Source organism: Rana temporaria, chromosome 1 (assembly GCF_905171775.1).
Source record: "Rana temporaria chromosome 1, aRanTem1.1, whole genome shotgun sequence".
Classification (NCBI taxonomy): Eukaryota; Metazoa; Chordata; class Amphibia; order Anura; family Ranidae; genus Rana; species Rana temporaria.
In genome coordinates, this window is record NC_053489.1 from 295,050,092 (window position 1) to 295,072,007 (window position 21,916).

The 21,916-nt window shown below is 42.4% G+C and overlaps 1 protein-coding gene across 1 annotated transcript in view; it reads left to right on the plus strand.

Annotated features, from left to right (window-relative positions):
• UHRF2 (ubiquitin like with PHD and ring finger domains 2) overlaps positions 1-21,289 on the plus strand; it is a 110,379-nt gene extending 89,090 nt beyond the window's left edge. The window contains exons 10-16 of the mRNA XM_040357613.1: positions 1,893-1,999; positions 7,016-7,178; positions 7,586-7,723; positions 10,644-10,854; positions 12,820-13,049; positions 18,964-19,062; positions 19,984-21,289. Coding sequence (XP_040213547.1) covers positions 1,893-1,999; positions 7,016-7,178; positions 7,586-7,723; positions 10,644-10,854; positions 12,820-13,049; positions 18,964-19,062; positions 19,984-20,130 — 1,095 coding nt within the window. The 3' untranslated portion in view covers positions 20,131-21,289. The remainder of the gene's footprint in view (positions 1-1,892; positions 2,000-7,015; positions 7,179-7,585; positions 7,724-10,643; positions 10,855-12,819; positions 13,050-18,963; positions 19,063-19,983) is intronic.
• Positions 21,290-21,916: the final 627 nt, after the last annotated feature.

A 21,916-nucleotide genomic window follows, 5' to 3' on the forward strand; every position in this document is an offset into this window, starting at 1 on the left:
AGGCCTAAAATTGGCCCAGGAGGAGTGATCACGATCCGGTTTAGGGATCACAATGCTTGCCGTTAAGAGATCCAGGGTGAAGGAATCACCATTTTTAACAGAGTTAAACATGGCCGTTAATTGTGCGGGGCTACCATAACAGCCAATTTTCTATGGCAAAGTGCCATAAAGCCATCCGGCCCCGGTCTTTTTCCCACCTTAAGATCCTAAATACCTTGGTGGACCTCTGAAACTTGTATGTCCCGGTCCATGAGGGTAACATGCGCCTCCGTCAGAGTCAGGAGTGAGAGACGGCTGAGGAAGTCGGCAGTGTCCCGAGCGTTAAATTGTTCCGGGTCCGAATACAATTTAGGCGGAATCGAAACTCCTCCAAGATATGTATTGAGTTACCCGTAAGGACATTGTGGCGGTTGCGCAAAGTGATGGGAGTGGATTCGGGAGCGAAAGTCCTTGGTCTATTTGGCAGCATTCGATTCGGTTTGTTTGCCCTGGTATACCACCTCTGGTGGGACCAACGTAAGATGCGTTCAGCCCCCTCAGTAAGGCAAAGTCCAGATATCGTAAAGTTCTTGAAGCAGAAATGCCTATGTATTACAACTTGTGAGATGAATAGTCATACTCGGCATTCAAGATGCGATCCGACAGTCGGATCATTAAAATTTCAATCTATTTATGGGCAGTCTGGCTGTACTTAATAAAATCTGTAGTTTTAACAACCAGTAGTACAACCAGCCTGTTGTGTTTTTTGTTCGATCATTGCCGGTGGCTATAGCATTTATCAGTGGTCATTGTATTCTTGACAGCTGGGAAACCTCCTGGTGTCAGAATACAATAGAACAGTGGGAGGGATTCCCCCATTAACACTGACTGTGTTGATGAGAGAATCAACCCATGGTTGAAGGAAGGAATTTGTATACTGTATGGCCTACTTTATGCACCACAGAGTTGGTCATCACTATTGTTTTGTTATGGGTACTCAACCTGTAGCCCTCCAGCTGTTGTTGACCTACAAGTCGAATCATGCCTCTGCCTTTAGGAGTCATGCTTGTAACCCTCAGTGGCTTGCAATGCCTCATGGGCCATGTAGTTCCACAACAACTGGAGGACCACAGGTTGAGCACCTATGGAGAATTCTAGAAGCTATCAAGTCAAATTGAACTAGTTGCTTTTAAAAATTAGTATGTAAATAATAATTACATAGCTGCACAAATGTGTCCTTTGTTTTTTTTTTTGTTGTATTTGTTTGTACTGCAGTGTACTGCAGTGCAGTGCTTAAAGCCACTTAGCAGTTTTTGGAGGTATTAATAAGTAAACTGGATTTTGTAGAAGTAGGGCGTTGTCCATAGAAGTACAGCTCATTCAAACTTATTCAGTAAAGAGCTTTTCATTTTAAAGCTGAACTCGAGGTATGAGACATGACATGGTTCCAGGCTGGATCATACCTGAAGGTCCCCTGGGGATGCTACAGTGATGGCAGTGATCTTTTGGGTCCTGCACACTAATCGCAAAGGGTCGCTTAGTCGGCACTTTTTTTTACGAATGCAGGGTGTTCTTTGGTTGGACAGGTGGAGAACACAAGATTACTGTTCCTTCTCTCCACCTTGTCCAACTGCTTGAAGTGTCTTCCGACTGACGCCCACCGTGTGGTTAATGTGGAGATGGGAGATGGCTCCAAGCTGGGCAAATGTAAATGTGAAACCAAGATCTGCTTTAGATGCAGTAATTCGTATTGGCCATGAGACTTTGTTAAATATATTTGATTTGGTCAGAAAGATGTAACATGGTTGCTGTTCTTAACAAATTAGCACTTAGTGATTGCCCAACCTAGACTGCTAATAAGAGAGCCAATTAAACTTGGCAGATCCACTGAAACAAACTATTTCCTTTCATAGGATCGTGGTGATGAGTTCACATACACTGGCAGTGGTGGTCGGGATCTTTCTGGAAACAAAAGGATTGGAGAACATTCATTTGATCAGACTTTGACTCATATGAACAGGTTAGTTCTTTCCATGGAAAATAAATGTGCATATTTAGTGAATAAGTCCTCTTTAAATAAAAAATAAATAAATAAATAAATTAGGATGCATCTCTTACGTTCAGCTTCTCTCCCTCGTGTCTATTACTGGCTGTCAAAATTGTATTGCACTTATAGTAATAATTTTGACCTGGGCATCTAGACATCATTGATCTCCAGTCACGAAAGAGTTAATGGTTTTGGGTCAGTTCTGTTTTATATATTTTTGAAGTTTGTCGACTCTTTTTTGTGTGTTTTTTTTTTTTTTTTTTTATGGAATTTTCTCTTTTTTTTTATTGCCTATGTAAAAAAAAAAATTGTAAGTAGGGATGTTTCACAAATTTTGTTTTTGGGCAAGCTAAGCTGTATTTGCATACCTCCTGGCAAATCTAGAACAGGAGGGGGCAGAAATTTACAAATCTCTTTTAATATATTGAACAAATACAATGGTAAAATGCAAAACGTCTTTACAAAAAATGTTGCCAGTTTTACTGGACCTACACATGGGATCATGGTTATTTTTTATACTATGATTTACCGTAGTTTACTTTTGGTTCTCTCAAGAAGTGGAGAGGGCATAAGTTGGGGTTTTCAATATTATTATTATTATTATACAATGTCAGCAGTTTGTGCAGTGATTTACAAAATAAAGGCAGATAGTACAGACAAGAGGAATCGGAGGGCCCTACTCTTTAGCACTTACAATCTAAGCGGGTCAGGGGATACAAAATTAATAACGGTGGAGGAAGCGCTGATGAAGAAAGTAAAAGTACAGTTTATTAGAAGCAGTATAAGCTTTTCTGAAGAGAAGGGTTTTTAGGGATCTCCTAAAGGTGGAAAGAATAGGAGCTATACGGACAGATTGGGGTAGGAAGTTCCAGAGGATGTAAGAGGCTGCATAGAAGTCCTGGAGGCGAGCATGGGATAATGTGACAAGGGAGCTAAAGAGCAAGGAGGCCATGTGAGGACCCAAGAATGGTTTAATATTTTAAGAAAAGATAGTGGAGGGAAAAAAAAAACGTAAACATTTTATACTTGCCTACTCTGTGCAATGGCTTTGCACAGAACAACCCAGATCCTCTACTTTTTTGGCCCCTGGGCGGTCCTAACTTTACCCCCCTCTCGCCAAGTGCCCCACAGCAGCAAGCCGACCACTCACACACAGAGCAAATCTTTGCCCTGTCCCATGTTCTCTTCTGATTGGCTCACTGCTGTGTGAGCCAATGGAGAGAGAGACAAAGGAGCAGAGTTGTGGATGGCGATGTAAGTTAGTATTTTGAATTTTATTCTTTGGGTGATTGGAAGCCTATGGTGTGATCAACTAAAGGGTAGCAGAAAGAACGGTCTGTAAGGTTGGTGAGTGTGGCAGCAGCATTCGTGATAGACTGAAGGGGAGGAGCGCGTATGTAAAAGTAAGCCAATGAGGAGAGAATTGCAGTAGTCCAAGCGAGAGATGACCAGGGAGGGAATTGGAAGCTTTGTGGTGTCATTGGTTTAAGAAGGTATGTATTTTGGAGATGTTGCAGAGGTTGAGATGACATGATTTGGACAGCGAATGGCTGTGGGGACAAAAGGAGAGCTAAGAATTCAGGGCTACACCTTACAACCTCGCATGCGGGGACGCATTGTTGGTTTTATTAATCTCAACAGGAAAGTCAGGGGAAGGGGCATGTTTTGGATAGATTGATTTTAAAAAATTGGTATAACATCCATATGGTGCATGAGGAGGGGTAGAAGGATAGATTTGGGTGATGTTGGCATAGAAATGGTGTTAAAAAGCTGTGGAGGGTTATCAGCTGACCCAGGGAGAAAGTGTAGATGGAGACTTAATGCCTTGTACACACAATCATTTTTCCCGCCGGTAAAACCGAGAACCTGCTCGGTAGCTTTTTCCCCCTACACACGGCCGGGTTTACTGGCAGGAAAACTGCCATGAGAACTTTGGTCGGGAAACTCGTCCGCAGGTTTTCTCCATAGGTAAACTGCCGGCTTAAAAACCGGCGGGAAAAAAGAGAAAATGTTCTTATTTTTCCCGCCCAGATTCCCGTCGTTTTCCTTGTCGGGAAAACTGCTATGGAGCGTACACACGGCCGGTTTTCCTGGCCAAAAGCTGTCATGACAGTTTTCCAGACGGGAAAACCGATCGTGTGTACAAGGCATAAGTGATGTCCAAAGACAGAACCTTGGGGGGACTCCTACAGAAGATGAAATGTGAGAGATGGAGGTAGAGTTGTAAGCAACACTGGGGTTCCTAGAGTAATGCCGCGTACACACGATCATTTATCGCATTTAAAAAAACGAAGTTTTTCGGCATGTAGAAAAAACGAAGTTTTTCCAAATTCATCATTAAAACAACGTTGCCCACACACCATCGGTTTTTTAAAATGCTCTATCAAAGCGCGGTGACGTACAACACGTACGACGGCACTATAAAGGGGAAGTTCCATGCGGATGACGCCACCCTTGGGGCTGCTTTAGCTGATTCCGTGTTAGTAAAAGACTATTTGCGCTTTTCTGTCTGTTACAGCGTGATGAATGTGCTTACTCCATTATGAACGGTAGTTTTACCAGAACGAGCGCTCCCGTCTCATGACTTGCTTTTGAGCATGCGCAGGTTTTCAACGTCGTTTTAGCCCACACATGATCATTTTTTACAACCCGAAAAACGACATTGTTTAAAACGTCGTTAAAAAATGCAGCATGCTCAAAAAAATGTTGTCGTTTTTCAGAAGCCGAAAAATGATGTGAAGCCCACACACGATCATTTTAAATTACATTTTTTTCATGCCGAAAAATGATTGTGCGTACGCGGCATAAGAGTCCAGTATAGTGACCATTGGTTTTAGCTGTTAGTCAGTTGACTTTTAGGAGAAGCCAGGTTTCAGTAATGGCAAGTAGATTAAAGTGATTCTAAAGACAAGGGCTTTTTTTTTCCTCAATGCATTCTCTGCATTAAGGTTAAAACCTTCTGGGTGGAGCTCCCCCCCCCCCCCCCCCCTATAATTAAGCCACATCTCGATCCAGCGATGTGCATGAGAGCAGCAGCTCTCCTGGGTCTCGCTCGCTCTCAATTGGCTCACACAGCAGCGTGCCAATGAGAAGAGAACGTGGGACAAGGCAAAGCTGTGCGTGAATAGTCATTGTCCACTCACAGGAGTGTGGCTTGGCTGGGAGCCTGCTCAAGTGCCCCTATAGCAAGAGGCTTGCTCCTGGGGGCACTCAGCGAGGAGGGGGGGGGGAGACAAAAAGTAGAGGTTCTGGACTGCTCTGTGCAAAGCCATTGCACAAGCAAGTAAGTATAACGCGATTGTTTTATTTCTTTGTGAGGGGGGGGGGGTTGTGTGTGTGTGTGTGTGTGTGTGTGTGTTTGTTTTTTTTTTTGTTTTTTATATATACAACCTTTGATATTACTTTGAAGGAGTTAGTGATTAAAAAAGGCCATGGACAGGAGAAAGATGCTGGTTCTGGGAGGAAGAGGAATAGAAACCAGATTGTGGCTGCTGTCCGAGGATGGGGGGTGGCGGGTGTGTTGGTTAAAGTCAAAGGGTAAGTTCACCTTTTATAACATGTTACACCAGTATTCAAGGTGTAACATCTTACTGCCTTAGCTGCCCCCAGACACTAGGTTGTACCTCTGGACATATCAGTGCAAATTGTATAAAATAAATTGCAGGCCTGTCTGTTTTCACAGAAATTTATGGGATTTGTCATGCACATACCAGTGCATGTTTAATAATTGGGCATCGTGCTGTGTTTCTCAGGACTATTTCTGTGCTTTAGCCTAGAAATAAAAAACAAAAGTTGTTTTCTTCCTTGTTTTGTTTTTTTTAAGTTCTTTCTTAAGACACAGTATAATATAACATTACTAGATACCAGAAATCCTATTCCTGTGGAGCTTGCAGCCAAGAGAACCAGAAGATACCAATGGGTTTGTTTTTCAATAGATTTTGACCACTGAGGTTTTTATGTTTGTGATAGTCCAATGTGGTTTTCTGTGCTTTTGGGTTTTTCCTTTTAATAGTCACTGTGGTGATTCACTTTCCTTTGGTTAAGTTAAACAGGATGTCATAAAGATCATTTGTTTTTTACATATTCTCCTTTTTTAATTGATCAAAAATTATGAGTGTGTATACATTACCATTTATTTGAAAACTTTAGTTATGGCCCGTACACACAATCCGAAAATCGGATGATGATCTGATTGTTGGTACAGAGCTTTTCGAGAGCCGATCACGGCAGTTCATCCGAAGATATCTGATCGGACCGGCACAATTATTATTATTTTTTTCCGTCTGATACCAGATTGTACGGTTTTTGTTTAATCAGTACAGTTGTTGTCTTAAAATACAATACAAATACACTACAACACATGGCTTCAGATTTTTTTTTTTCTGTCGTACGAGAATTTTCATAACTTTAGTAACCTCCATTTTCGGTATAGTTACATAGTCATGTTGAAAAAAGACACAAGTCCATCTAGTTCAACCATAAAAAAATGAAATAAAAAATATTGTACAATTCCATATACACAATTCTATACCCATATTTGGGTATGCGATTAACATGCAAAAAAAAAACGGACCATCTGTCTTCCCATTTTTGGATCTTGTGTATGGGCCATTACTTTTATAACTAAATGCAACATACATACCTTGGTGGCAAGAGCTTTTCCCTCACTATCTATAAATGTGCACCTGTTCGACTCTCTATTAATTATGACCTGTTTTGTGATAAATGTATTTAGAATTCCTAAAATAACTACCATATTCCTTCATGAACAAGTTCCTAACATGATTAGGCTTTGGTAAGAACTATATTTATGCAATTATATGGTATTTTTTATTTTCTTTAGATTTATTGTTTAGATTTATTACAGAGGAAACGTAATGCTTTCCCCTTTCTGATGCTATGTTAACACTATGATGATTACTTGAGTGATTAAGCAGTTCATAATGCAGAACATTTATTGTGCTCTCATGTTCTTGCATCCCCTTCTAGGGCCCTGGCCCTAAATTGTGATGCGCCCCTGAATGATAAAGATGGAGCCGAGTCTAAGAATTGGAGAGCTGGAAAGCCTGTCCGTGTAGTCCGCAGCTCAAAGGGGCGTAGAATCAGCAAATATGCCCCTGAAGATGGCAACCGATATGATGGCATTTATAAGGTCTTCAACACCATGCGAATTGCTGCTTAAATGTCTCTACTTCCCAGTTCCCAGAATTTATTTAACCTGAAATGCGTCTATTGTTTTTCTTTAAATTTACTGATTTTGGCAGAAGGGATTATTTGTGTTGGCAGTACATAAGTAAACTTTTCATTAATAGTTTAAAAATTTAACAACTAATCGGATTCTTGATTTTTGCTTTTAGTTTTATATTTATAAAATGCTTTGCAGGTGATAGGTTGTTAGCTGTTTATTGAATGTACTGCATTACTGAGTTGTCATAACAAAGTTAAGCAAAGGAAGCAGAATTATTTGCATACGTTTATTTGAATTGCACATTTTCTATTTCGGAATCCATTTGTTGTGAAAAAACACTATGAATACTGCCTGACCTTTTTGTTGCACAGGTGGTAAAATACTGGCCTGAAATAGGCAAGTGTGGGTTCCTAGTGTGGAGATACCTATTGCGGAGGGATGACTTGGAGCCTGCCCCATGGACTGCGGAAGGCATAGAACGCTCAAAAAACCTTGGATTGACTTTACAGGTGACAACAGAGACATTGTGAATTTGTATTTTTTGGTTTAATAAACACACAAAATAAAATAAATAAATATACAAACAAATCCTAGCTATGTAATTCAGCCTATAGCTTCATGTAATGAACATATGACCTTGAGCAGGGATATTCAATTAGTGGACCTCCAGCTGTTGCAGAACTACAAGTCCCATGAGGTATAGCAAGACTCTGACAGCCACAAGCATGACACCCAGAGGCATGATGGGACTTGTACTTTTGCACAGCTGGAGGTCCGCTAATTGCATATCCTTGACCTAGAGATGAGAATGTATACAGAGATGCACATACAGTATCTCACAAAAGTGAGTACACCCCTCACATTTTTGAACATATTTTATTATATCTTTTCATGTGACAACGCTGAAGAAATTACACTTTGCTACCATGTAAAGTAGTGAGTGTACAGCTTGTATAACAGTGTAAATTTGCTGTCCCCTCAAATAACTCAACACATAGCCATTAATCTCTAAACCACTGGCAACAAAAGTGAGTACACCCCTAAGTGAAAATGTCCCAATTAGCCCATTTCCCTTTCCGGTGTCATGTGTATCGTTGGTGTTACAAGGTCTCTGGTGTGAATGGGGAGCAGGTGTGTTAAATTTGGTGTTATCACTTTCCCATACTGTTCACTGGAAATTCAACATGGCATCTCATGGCAAAGAACTCTGAGGATCTGAAAAAAATAATCGTTGCTCTACATAAAGATGGCTTAGGCTGTAAGAAGATTGTCAAGACCCTGAAACTAAATTGCAACACGGTGGCCAAGACAATACAGCAGTTTAACTCAGAACAGGCCTCGCCATGGTCGACCAAAGAAGTTGAGTGCACATGCTCAGCATCATATCCAGAGGTTTTCTTTGGGAAATAAACATGTGTGCTGCCAGCATTGCTGCAGAGGTCGAAGGGGGGGGGGTCAGCCTGTCAGTGCTCAGGTAATATGCCGTACACTGCAGCAACTGATGAGAGCAAGATAAACGTATTTGGTTTAGATGGTGTCAAGTGTGTGTGGCGGCAACCAGATGAGGAGTAAAAAGACGAGTGTGTCTTGCCTACAGTCAAGCATGGTGGTGAGAGTGTGATGGTTTGGGGCTGCATGAGTGCTGTTGACACTGGGGAGCTACAGTTCATTGAGGGAACCATTAATGCCACCATGTATTGTGACTTACTAAAGCAGAGCATGATTCCCCCCCCCCCCCCCCGCCTTTGGATACTGGGCCGCAGGGCAGTATCCTAACATAATGACCCCAAACACACCTCCAAGATGGCCACTGCCTTGCTAAAGAAGCTGAGGGTAAAGATGGACTGGCCAAGCATGTCTCCAGAACCCTAAACCCTATTGAGCATCTGTAGGGCATCCTCAAACGGAGGGTGGAGAAGCGCAAGGTCTCTAACATGCACCAGCTCCGTGATGTCGTCATGGAAGAGTGAGAGAGGACTCCAGGGGTAACCTGTGAAGCTCTGGGGAACTCCATGCCCAAAAGGGTTGAGGCAGTGCTGGGAAATAATGGGGGCTACACAAAATATTTACACTTTGGGCCCAATTTGGACATTTTCAGTTAGGGGTGTACTCACTTTTGTTGCCAGTGGATTAGACATTAACCCTTTCCCTACCAAGTCGTAAAATGACGTTGGCGGGAACCCTCCCTCCCTCAGAGTGGATGTCATATGACGTCCTTGCATTCCCGGGCGGCTAGGGGGGGCGCGCACCCGCCGCATTGCTCGGGACCCAGTGCACGTGCCCGGCGGCCGTGATGTCCGCTGGGCACCCGCGATTGCCCACAATCACGGCAGGACCATGGATCTGTGTGTCCTGTCAGCGGTGAGGAAACTGATGTGTGTTCCCAGTACAGAGCAACACACATCGGTCTCCTCCCCTTGTGAGTCCCCTCCCCCTACAGTTAGAACACACTTTAGGGAACATATTAACCCCTTCCTCGCCCCCTAGTGTTAATTCCTTCCCTGCCAATCACATTTACACAGTAATCAGTGCAGTTTTATAGCACTAATCGCTGTATAAATATGAATGGTCCCAAAAATGTGTCAAGTGTCCGATACGTCCGCCGCAATGTCACGGCCACAATAAAAATCACAGATCCCCGCCATTAGTAGTAAAACAAGAAAAAAACATTTTTTTTTTACTAAAAATATGTAGAAGAATACGTATCGGTCTAAACTGAGGAAAAAATGTTTTTTTTTTTAAATTATGATATTAAATCAAAAAGTAAAAGATATATTGTGTTTTTTTTTTTCAAAATTGTCGCTGCTCTTTTGTTTATAGCGCAAAAAATAAAAACCGCAGAGGTGATCAAATACCACCAAAATAAAGCTCTATTTGTGGGGGAAAAAGTGCGTCAATTTTTGATTGGGAATCACGTCGCACGTGTGCAATTGTCATTCATAGTGCGACAGCGCTGAAAACCAAAAATTGGTCTGGGCAGGAAGGGGGGGGGGGTGAAAATGCCCTGTATGGAAGTGGTTAATGGCTGTGTCTTGAGTTATTTTAAGTGGACAGCAAATGTACACCGTTATACAAGCTGTACACTCACTACTTTACATTGTAGCAAAGTGGAATTTCTTCAGTGTTGTCACATGAAAGGGTATAATAAAGTATTTACAAAAATGTGAGGGGTGTACTCACTTTTGTGAGAAACTGTGTATGTAGCTCAGTACACATTCAGAACAAACATTGTTGGCAGGTAAGACCCATTTGTTGCAAAGGAGTTATACAATATAAGGCTGCCTGCTAAAAATGTTTTATTCTAAAGCTATATCATTTAGGCTAAAGTGCTAATCCCATGCAGGTAATTTTATACAGATTTTGTGAGCGTTTACATGCTCTTTAGGGTAAATTTATAAAATATTGAAATTTTTATGGCATTTACTATAGTTTCCAGAGGGATATTTGGAAGCCATGGCTAACAAAGAGAAAAAAGTCAAGAAACCGCCTACTGAACCCAGTAGTCCGGCCAGTTCATCGAATCAGAGTTCCCGGAGCCAGAGTAAACCAAGTACCCCAGAGCACAGCCATGGCACCCGTAGCAACTCCAAATATAGTGGCACCCAAAGCAACGGAAGCCAGAAAAGGCCTATTGAAGATGGTATGTTTTCTGAAAAAACTGATGTCCTGATAATTCTGTAATATTAAAGCTGCTTTTTATTTTAGATTACTGTTTAATAGTTGTGTCTTGACTTAATTTTCTTTCATGAATTTAAGTACATCTCTTCCAGTTAATTTGTGTATTTCTATGTGTGGAATATAAAGTAGTTTACCCCAGTCATGTGCTTTGGATTATTAGCAGGAGGACTAAATCTATACCTGTAAAGGCTACGACCAAATTTTGCATAAAAAACAAACATGAATGTACCTATATTAAAATAAAATGTGCATGTATATATTTGTGCATAGGAGCCTGGAAAGTATTGCAGCTGTGATTTATGGATCGTTCAATGCTCTGGCTCTTGAGAACTTTTTCTGTCTATCTGCACCTGTCGGGTACAGACCTTTGGTTCTAGGGCTGAACAAAGTGTCGGTGGATTACAGGTGCTGTGATGTCGCCACCACATAGTTTTCCATTAAGTACTAGGAGTCCTTTTGCTGTGGAAGGGGGCTCATATTTGAATTTACAAATTCCTGTGAATGAATAATGTAGTTGTGCTGACAGAGCCACACTGATTTCAAATTTGGCAGTAGCCAAATTCAGGTCAGAGGAAACTTTTAAGATAAATGAGAAAATAGAAAAATGGGCAAGGGACAGGTAATAGGCTCCTTATTTTGTATGGGGGAAGGCCCAACTCAAAAGTGAAGTACAGCAAACTATTACATCAAATTCTATAAACCATCAAAATGCACAGAAGCAGCATAACTTATAACCAACTGGTATACTTCTTGAGAGCAGCAATCACAAATCGGTATACATATGTGTGTATTAAAGGATATGTATGATACAAGACAGATTCTGAACGAGTGCAAGTTAATGCGTGGGTGCAGCATTGCGCAAGAGGCCACTCACCCCATCATGTCAAGATCCCAGGTTATCATGATCCATAGGAAGAGAAATCCAAAAAGGCAATGTGCCTTTAATATAATTTGGCAGGCCATTGTGTATTCTAAAATGCATGCCGGCCTTCAAAAGTGGATGTTCTGGCATGCTGGAATACAGAAGGGACTACTACAAACCAAATCCATACACAGCACCGACAATGCCCAAAAATTGGGCACAAAGGCAGTGCACAGAACAAATGTGCGAATGAAAAATTGCACTTGCTTCCGTGTGAAGCAAACACATCACAATAAGGCCTCGTGCACGCTGTATGCTATCAAAGCGTTTAGCAGCAACAAGCCACACTTTGCATGCATTAATGCTCAATAGCTTCTATCCTGAATTTTTTTTTTTTTTTATGAAAAATATGTAGAATTTGTATCGGTCTAAACTGAGGAAACATTTTTTTTATATAATTTTGGGGGATATTTATTATGGTAAAAAGTAAAAAATATTAATTTTTATTTTCAAAATTGTCGCTCTATTTTTGTTTATAGCGCAAAAACTAAAAACCGCAGAGGTGATCAAATACCACCAAAAGAAAGCTCTATTTGTGGGAAAAAAGGACGTCAATTTTGTTTGGGAGCCACGTCGCACGACTGCGCAATTGTCAGTTAAAGCGATGCAGTGCCGAATCGCAAAAAGTGCTCTGGTCTTTGACCAGCAATATGGTCTGTGATGACACCGAGCCTGGACCGACTCTGTGACGTCAGCAGAGAGCGGACTTAAGCCTGCTCTCTGAAAATGGGTCACAGGAGTGCAGAACAAACTGCACTCCTGTGATCCATAAGAGAAGACCAACTAAACAAGCTTTGGCTGTTCTCCTTTAATCCTGGTTAGACATGTGTTCAAACTGGGCAAACTGGGTTCTGACCAGTAGAGGGCATTGTTTACTAATGAAGCTTACACCTCCTAAGGTGCATTAGGTCTTTCTGCTTTAGGCTTTGTATGTCTACTCTGTTGTGTTTATCATTTTTTATTGTATATTTATTTTCAGTCATCTTATGTTGAAAATTATTTCAGATGAGACAAATGAGGACACCTTGCCATCTAAGTCTATGAAGCTGTCGGAGGAGGAGAAGGAGGAGCAGGAGGAGGAGGAGGAGGAGACGAAGAATGAGAATGAGAAGGAGCAGAAGGAGAAGGGTGGAGAAACATTTCAACTAACAGAACAGCAGGATTGGCTTATTAAAGAGGACTCTCAAAACCAGAAGCTGTGGGACGGAGTTCTGTCTTCCATTAAGGAGGGCCCTGTAAGTGGTGGTAATCTAGCTACAGTTTCTTGAGTAAGCTGAACTCTGGGACACGAGTAAATTACATTAAAAGCTGCTCATCTTTTATAATAAAGCTTCACCATTTAGTCAAAAAATACCTTCAACAGTGACGTTTGAGAAAAAGCAGCTGCATTCATGCACTCAGAGGAGGTATCATGGAGATGCACAAGTCACATCTGCTCACTGAGCGGCACCACTAGGAGTAGCTGTAATTGTGAATGTGGACAGTATTGGGGGCAGAGTGTGTTGCAGATGTAAACATAGCAAGTCTGTTAGTCAATTGATGCATATTAAGAGGCCGGGTCAGAAACACGACTGGTGGCATGGTGAATAGTAGCTGCTGGTCGCACAAAGAGAAAATACAGCAGAATTAGAACTGATTAGAGATCCTTCAGCTGGCATTTACTCAATGGGTGGTTAACTCTTTACTAAAAGAATACACAATGGCACACATGCAAAAAATGACATTTGGCAAAGTTTAGTAACATTTCTTAAGATAATTGTCTTGAACAGCGTTAATTTAGTTGACTAAATTAAAGCGGAGTTCCACCCAAAAATGGAACTTCCCCTTTAAGGGAAGGTGACCCCCTGACATGCCACATTTGATATGTAATTTTTTTGTGGTGGGGGGGGGTGGAAACCCTCTTTGTAGATGGTTTCAGCTCCCACTTTCTTCCTGGGCGCCGGAAGAATGGTCGCCTCTCTTCCCTCTCTCTCTGCAATTATCTGGGACACGTCACAGGTCCCAGATGATTGCTCAGCCAATCACAGTGTGTGGCTCGCGCATGCGCAGTGCATGCCCGGCTGTGAAGCCACAGACGGGCGCCCACAGTAGTGATGCCGGCGCCGCGGAGAGGAGGGGGAGACGCGCGGGGCTTCGTTCCCCCGCATTGCTGGACCCTGAGACAGGTAAGGGTCCGATTTATTAAAAGTAGTCAATTTAAAATGCGACGAAGGCTAAAAGAATTCAGATGACTAAAATACGACTAAAACTAAAATGTAATTTTAGTCAAGACTGACTAAAACTAAATCATAATTTGGCATAAAAATGAACACTGCACTACCACATAAGAAAAAGTAGGGGGCCATCTACTAAGCTGCTAAAACAAATTGAGAATAAGGCTTTTCTTTCTTTTCCCCCCCTCAATATTTGATGTTGGAAATCAGGTAAAATGTGCAATGGCATTACAACCAATAGAGTTTAAATTTTTTTTATATATATATATATATATATATATATATATATATATATATATATATATATTTATAAAAACTGTAAAGTTGCCCTTTGTCAAAAAGCAAATGATTTTTTTAGGAAATTGCATTTTATTTATAATGACGTTCTATATTACAACGGCTAAATCTGTGTCTGTAGTGTGTTTAAAGGGGTTGTAAAGGTATTTTTTTTTCAATAAATAACAAACATGTCATACTTGCCTCCTCTGTGCAAGGGTTCCCCTGATCCTCCTCTTCTGGGGTCCCCCAGTGGCGCTCCTGGCTCCTCCTCTTAAGTGCCCCCACGGAGACCAGCATTCCCTTGGGGCACCCGTGCGGGCGTACTCCCGAGTCCTGCTGTTGCGTCCATTGACAGACAGCAGGACCTGGCCCTGCCCCCTGGCTGCCGTGTCACTGGCTTTGATTGACCGCAGCAGGAGCCAATGCTGCTGCTGCTGCCATCAATCCAGCCAATGAGAGCCCAAGACAGTGGCTGGAGCTGTAGCTGCCCTGCTTGTTCCCGTCGCTGAAATGATCGGGTCCAGGTAAGTAAAAGGGAGGGCTCTGGGGGGCTGTTAAACTACAAAAGTTTTACCCAAATGCATAGAATGCAATAAGATGAAAAACCTTGAGGGTTTACAACCGCTTTAATATCATAACTAACATTTTAGTCAACTAAAACATGACTGTAACGGAACCCCAAATGGGACAGGGGTTAAATCCGTACACGATATTCCATTCCCCCCAGAAACGAGACACACAGCTCTGGTTGAGGTTCAAAACAGGGAATGAATCTTTATTATCTGCACATGGTAATACATTTCTCTTCAAAATACATCCCTCCCACCCTTGGGAAACAGGGTGGGTTAAATTGTCCAATGACAATGGTGATACAGGTCAGGTGTGTTCAAACTTCTCCTTCAGTAAACAGTCTTAGCAGGGGAGGGGGGTTTGCTGGAGTGATTCCCCCCCTTTCCTCACAGCAAGACACTTTAACATCCCATAATAGGTATTCAGACTGTCTACCAAGCTCCAATCCACAGAGCAGACTTAATTACCACAATAGACAATGGAATGCAATCACACCCCACCCCTTTCATCACAGCAAGCTTACTAGTATACATCAGCCAACACACAATATATATATATACAATATCTGACCGCATTAAATGTGACTAGCACAGACCATAGTGGGGTTCTCATTCACCCTGTGCCCCTAAAGTCACTCCTGTTACATGGCTCCCTCCTTGTGGAACACTCTGGCAGACCCGGCTTGATCCTTTTCGGGTCAACTTGGGGATGTCCGGAACTAGGAGGCCGGGATGACGTCTGTTTGCCGGGATAAACCCTCAGCATTGCCATCTGGCTTACCAGGTCGGTAGCTGATGGTGACGGTGAATAATGGAATTCAGTTCTGGAACAGTCACTTGCTTTGCTCTCTCAATGGCTCCCAAAACCTGTTGCTGATGCTCTTGGGACAGATAAGGCACCACCTGGATGCAAATCCCATTTAATCTTTTGACAATTTCAGCCTGTTTGTGCATTTCAATGTTCAAGCCACGGGACATCTCATAATACATGACGTAGTGTCGTTGCATCTCTGATTTCTCACTGGCCAACTTGTCACATTCCCATTTTAGACTGTGATATTGTGCCGGATCTACAGTACATGTCGGGGAAGGTAGTCTTACCTGGGTCTCAGCAGCAAGCGAGTTGGTTCCAGCAACGCGGGTCTGGGCACAGGTAGTCACTGTGTGGGCTTCAGCGGGGCACATCGGGGCGTACGCAGAAATAAGGGGGGCCAAATCATTCCCCAATAGTACATCTGCTGGCAAATCCTTCATCACCCCCACATTCACGTGTCCCGAACCAACCCCCCAATCCAGGTGAACCCGGGCAACGGGTAGCCGGAAGACGGTGCCTCCCGCTACTCTTACGGCTACGGTGTCTCCGGTGTGCTGGCTCTCTGGGATGAGTTTCTTCTGTAGCAGGGTCATTGTGGCCCCAGAATCGCGTAGTCCATTGGCTACCTTTCCATTGACCCAGACAGTCTGCCTGTGTTGCTGCCTGTTGTCCTGGTTAGCTGCTTGTATCGGATCTGCCTCGTGCAGAACGTCCCAATGTTCTTCCTCCTCAACGCAGTGGGCCGCAGGCATGGGTGTGCGGGGGTTCCCCCTTTCTGGCTGTCTCCATGGCTGTGACTGCCTGGGTGGATTCAATGAACAGTCTAGCTTTCTGTGTCCTAGCTGTTTACACCCGAAACACCTGATGGACTGTGAGTAGTCCTGGGAGTTGAACGTAGGCTTCTGAGGATAAGTGGCCGCTGGAGGTGGTGTTGTAGGACGGTCCGACTGGGGTTTGTAGGCAATAGGCGGCGGGGGTGCCGCTGATCCATAATCCACCCGAGCTGTGGTCTTGACCACAGAGTTGTCCAGTTTGCGGGCGTCTGTGTATTCGTCCGCCAGGCGAGCTGCTTCAGACAAGGAGAAAGGGTTTCTGTCCCGGACCCATTCTCTGACTTCCCGGGACAGTTTGTCAAAGAAGTGCTCCAGCAGGAACACCTGCAGCACCTCTTCCCCGGATTCTGCTTGGCATCCATCGACCCAGTGGGATGCTGTGCGGTGTAGGCGGCATGCCCACTCGGTATATGAGTCTCCAGTCTGCTTGCTCGTCTCTCGGAACCGCCTCCGGTATGCCTCTGGTGTGACGGCATACCTGGCCAAAAGTGCTTCTTTTACCAGTCCATAGTTCATAATATCCTTGTCTGGAATGGCCCTGAATGCTTCACTGGCCCGGCCGGACAATTTCCCAGACAAAATGGTAACCCATTCCTCTGTGGGCACCCGGTGTAGGGCACATTGCCGTTCAAAATCAGCAAGGTACCCATCAATCTCCCCTTCAGTTTCAATAAAGTTCTTAAAAGCAGCAAAATGTATCTTTCTCCTTTCAGTTGGTGCTGCTGTGACTTCTGCTGCTGCAGTACGTCTTTGCCGTAGCCAATTTGCGTCCACAGCAGCTATAACCCGGTCTATGATCTCCGGTGGAGGGTTAGGACCATAGTGTGCCAGTCTTAGCTTAACAGCCCGATCAAAACTTTCTTCCTCCGGGGTCCTGTCTGTTACGCTGGGCCTTTCCGTTATGTTGGGTCTTTCCGCTCCATCCATTTGGACAAGTTCTGTGATCACGTCCATCTTCTTATGGTTTCTGGCTGCTCTGCCCCGGCTCTCCAGTAAGTCCTTGAGGGTAGAGAGCTTCAGCCGTTCCTACTGTGTCTCCATTGTCCTGTGTCCTTGTAGCTGTCCTTTAAGGCTGTGGGATCATCTCACTGCTTCCCAACAATTGTAACGGAACCCCAAATGGGACAGGGGTTAAATCCGTACACGATATTCCATTCCCCCCAGAAACGAGACACACAGCTCTGGTTGAGGTTCAAAACAGGGAATGAATCTTTATTATCTGCACATGGTAATACATTTCTCTTCAAAATACATCCCTCCCACCCTTGGGAAACAGGGTGGGTTAAATTGTCCAATGACAATGGTGATACAGGTCAGGTGTGTTCAAACTTCTCCTTCAGTAAACAGTCTTAGCAGGGGAGGGGGGTTTGCTGGAGTGATTCCCCCCCTTTCCTCACAGCAAGACACTTTAACATCCCATAATAGGTATTCAGACTGTCTACCAAGCTCCAATCCACAGAGCAGACTTAATTACCACAATAGACAATGGAATGCAATCACACCCCACCCCTTTCATCACAGCAAGCTTACTAGTATACATCAGCCAACACACAATATATATATACAATATCTGACCGCATTAAATGTGACTAGCACAGACCATAGTGGGGTTCTCATTCACCCTGTGCCCCTAAAGTCACTCCTGTTACAATGACTAAAACCATTCAGGTGACTAAAATACGACTAAAACTGAAATGACATTTTAGTCAAGACTATGACTAAAACTAAATCAAAATTTTATGTCAAAATTAACACTTGGTATGCAGTGGTGAAGCTAGACATTCTTTCACAGCCGCCCTATGTGATGGGATCCCCGGACTCTGTACTGTGTACAGAGTAGATCTGCCCGTATACACGGTGATGCTTCCAGTGTGATCGGTGACATAGCATCAGATTGGGGGTCAATCTTCATGTGGAGTCTCTGGGTTCAAGAAGGGAAATTATCGGCCTGCTCTGTAATTGACTATGTTCGTGTTGGGTGATCCTATAAATACGGTGTTCCCCCATTTTGGAAGAAGGGCCGACGCGTGTGACGCATAATGCATGAGAGCTGTTTTGGTATTTTCTTTCCTGTGGCTAATTTTGGCTCGGATGGGGATTCCACCGACATTGGTGGGACTGGGTGCTGACATCACTGGCCCTCCAGACGGCCCCCAGATTTAAATATTTTCAATATACCTGTATGTATTTGTACTGTGTGTTTAGCTGTTTACCCGAAGTTCAGCTTTAAGCTATAAGAACATGGACATAAGCAACATTTACACACACTATACTGAATATATTTTTTGTTAATTAAGATGACTATATATATATATATATATATATATATATATAATATATATATATATATATATATATATATATATATATATATATATATATATATATATATATATATATATATATATATATATAATTTTTTTATTTATTTTTTCTTTTAGAAATTTCTGAAAAATGTTGAGCAAACTTTTATGTGTGTGTGCTGCCAGGAGTTAGTTTACCAGCCAGTTACAACTGCCTGCCTCCACAATGTGTGCAAGGTGAGTAAACCAATTAAAATGTTGCATGTATAATCTTCAATTCTGCTTTATTCTTTGTTAGTCGTACAGGTAAATGGAAGCTCTGTTTATTTTATCTCGTCATAAACTTATAGTTTTTACTAGGGTTGTCCCGGTACGACTTTTTTAGGACCGAGTACAAGTACCGATACTTTTTATCAAGTACTCGCCGATACCGATGACCGATACTTTTTTTAAATCTCGTGTGACAGTGGCACATGTGTCAGTATTTTTTTTTTACAATTTTTTTACAACGCTTCCTTCCCTGGGGGGGGGGGGGGGTGGACAGTGTCGGTGTGTTTTTTTATTTTTTTTATTTATTTATTTATTTATTGCAATTCCTTTGTTTTATCAGCCCTGTTGGGGGCTTTGGTGAGATATCAGGGGTCTTAACAGACCTCTGACATCTCTCCTCTGTGACAGAGAAAGGGACTAGGGACACAGATTCCCCAGTCCCATTCTCAGCAGCCTCAGCTGTACTGAAAATGAGAGAAGACAGCGGCTTCTCCATTCATAAAGTACAAGTACTCGGGCAAATGCTTGGTATCGGTACCGATACCTAGTTTTTACCACTAGGTGTCCGCACTATAGCCGAATGACGGCTACAGCGCGGACCTGAATTGCCGTCCTTCCCTTTTGTAAATGCAGCAAATGTACTGATATTGCTGATGTGCTGCTGCTGCCAAGATGAGCTCCCGTGCCAGAGCTTAAGAAGGGTGATCTCCTGTTGCAGAGAGGTGGCAATGGAGTGTGGGTAGGGTACAAATACATTTTTTTGGGGGTGGGCTATCAGGAGACATGGTGAACTGAATGGGCAGATGACAGTACAGGTGATGAATCAGTAACTTGAAAAGTAAGACTGTAAAGTTTCTATTTTTGAATAACTGTACTTTTTGATTTCAGAGCTGTTTGCAGCGTTCCTTTCGAGCAGAGGTCTACAGCTGTCCAGCATGTCGCTTTGACCTTGGAAAGACTTACACTATGGTTCCAAACAAGGTCCTGCAAACACTGCTTGACCAGTTTTTTCCTGGCTACAGCAAAGGACGGTGATTGCTCCCATAGCACTTTCCTTTTTGACTTTTTATAAATAAAGACAGATTCAATAAATCGCAAAAAAAAAATATTGGACCAACATGCAGTGTGGAATCGAAACGCCTTCATCAAATCGGAGGGAAATGTTCTTTCCTTGCGTCTTCATGTCTTCTGTTTTCGACTGTTAAAACATCCAAGGTAGTCTGTCTCTTAAGACCATGGATTTGGACACCATCTTCACATTCTGGCTACGACACCTACAGTCTGGCTTGTATTAACTACCTACCTCAAGACAGAGGAAGAGAATACATGGGGACAGCGAGAGTAAATTGATCACCTTTTTCTTCACCAATGCACAGCCTCCTGGATGTTCAGTCAATCCTGGTTCATGACATTTTTCTGCTCCAGTGCCAAGGGGGTCCACAGAGTGTTGTAGGAAAAAGGCTTGTAGACTCCTTTTTTAGGAAGGAAGGGCTCCACATACACTGACAGCACTTAAATACAAAGAGTTGTGTTAGATTACAGAACCGCAAACTCCAGTTTTTATTTCATTCCTTTCCCTTTTTTACTATGTTTGTTTCCCCCCCCATTCTTCTTTTGCAAAGCTTATTTGTAGTTTATTACTGTGAGCTTCTCTCTGCTTTATATTTTGTACCTTAAGCCAGCTGACTACTAATATAGCTAATGAGAACAATATGTATGCATTGTTGCAACATTAGTGCAATGTAATCTGTGTTTATTTTTCCTGCTCTTAGAGATAATTGATACTCTAGCAATGTGATTTTTATTTTTTGTCTTTCCAATACAGAAAGCTACTTTTTTTTTTTTTTTTTTTTTTTTTATGCCTCAGTAGAGCCTTGTATCAGTGGCAGTACAATCTGCAAAGCATTGCAAATGGGTGACAGTCATAGCTTGGAGAGGGTCTAAACTAGCTTCCTATTGTGATCTCAAATTTTATACACAGTATATCCCCTAAAAGTATACCTTATTAAATATTTTATGATTCTGAGAAGTTGCTTATGTTCTTTTGCTGGTCTATGCTGTGTACTTGTAGAAACTTAACCCCTTTTTTTCTATAGAAATGTTTTTATATGATGCCATTTTTATGAAAATATTTTGTGTATTTGCTCAGTGAGGTTTTGTCTGATCATTGGTATAAAGTGGTTTGTGCATCTTTGGTGGTCTCTCTTAATTGGTAGTTACACAGTAAAGTTACACAGATTTAGGGCAGTTCGTAGGACCTTCGAACTACAATTGAAAATTTAATCAGGTGCATGTCTAGTGCACAATCCACTGTTAAGAGAAATGTGCTGTTTTTCATTGGTTTTGGCACCTGTACTTCTGGGAACCTGTTACATTCTTGCATACATTTCCGATTAAATGATCAATACACAGTTGTGCTCAAAAGTTTGCATACCCTTGATAATATACATTATGCACCTTTTTTTGGGAACAAGTAAACAAGTAACAAGTAAACAAATGAAATGACTCCTAGTTCCTTATACTGTATATTGCCCCCTTTAGCATCAATGACAGCATGTAGTCTTTTGTAATGGTTATCTGAGGTCCCAAATTCTTGCAGGTGGTATAGCTGCCCATTCATGTTGGCAAAAACCCTCCAGGTCATGCAAAGTCTTTGGTTGTCTTTCACGAACTGCATGTTGTTATTATTATTATACAGGACTTATAAAGCACCAACCGCTTACGCAGGGCTTTTTTCAACTTGAGGGTAGACAGTACAAATACAATACACTTTAATACAGTAGGAAACAGAGGGCCCTGCTCATTAAAGCTTACAATTTAA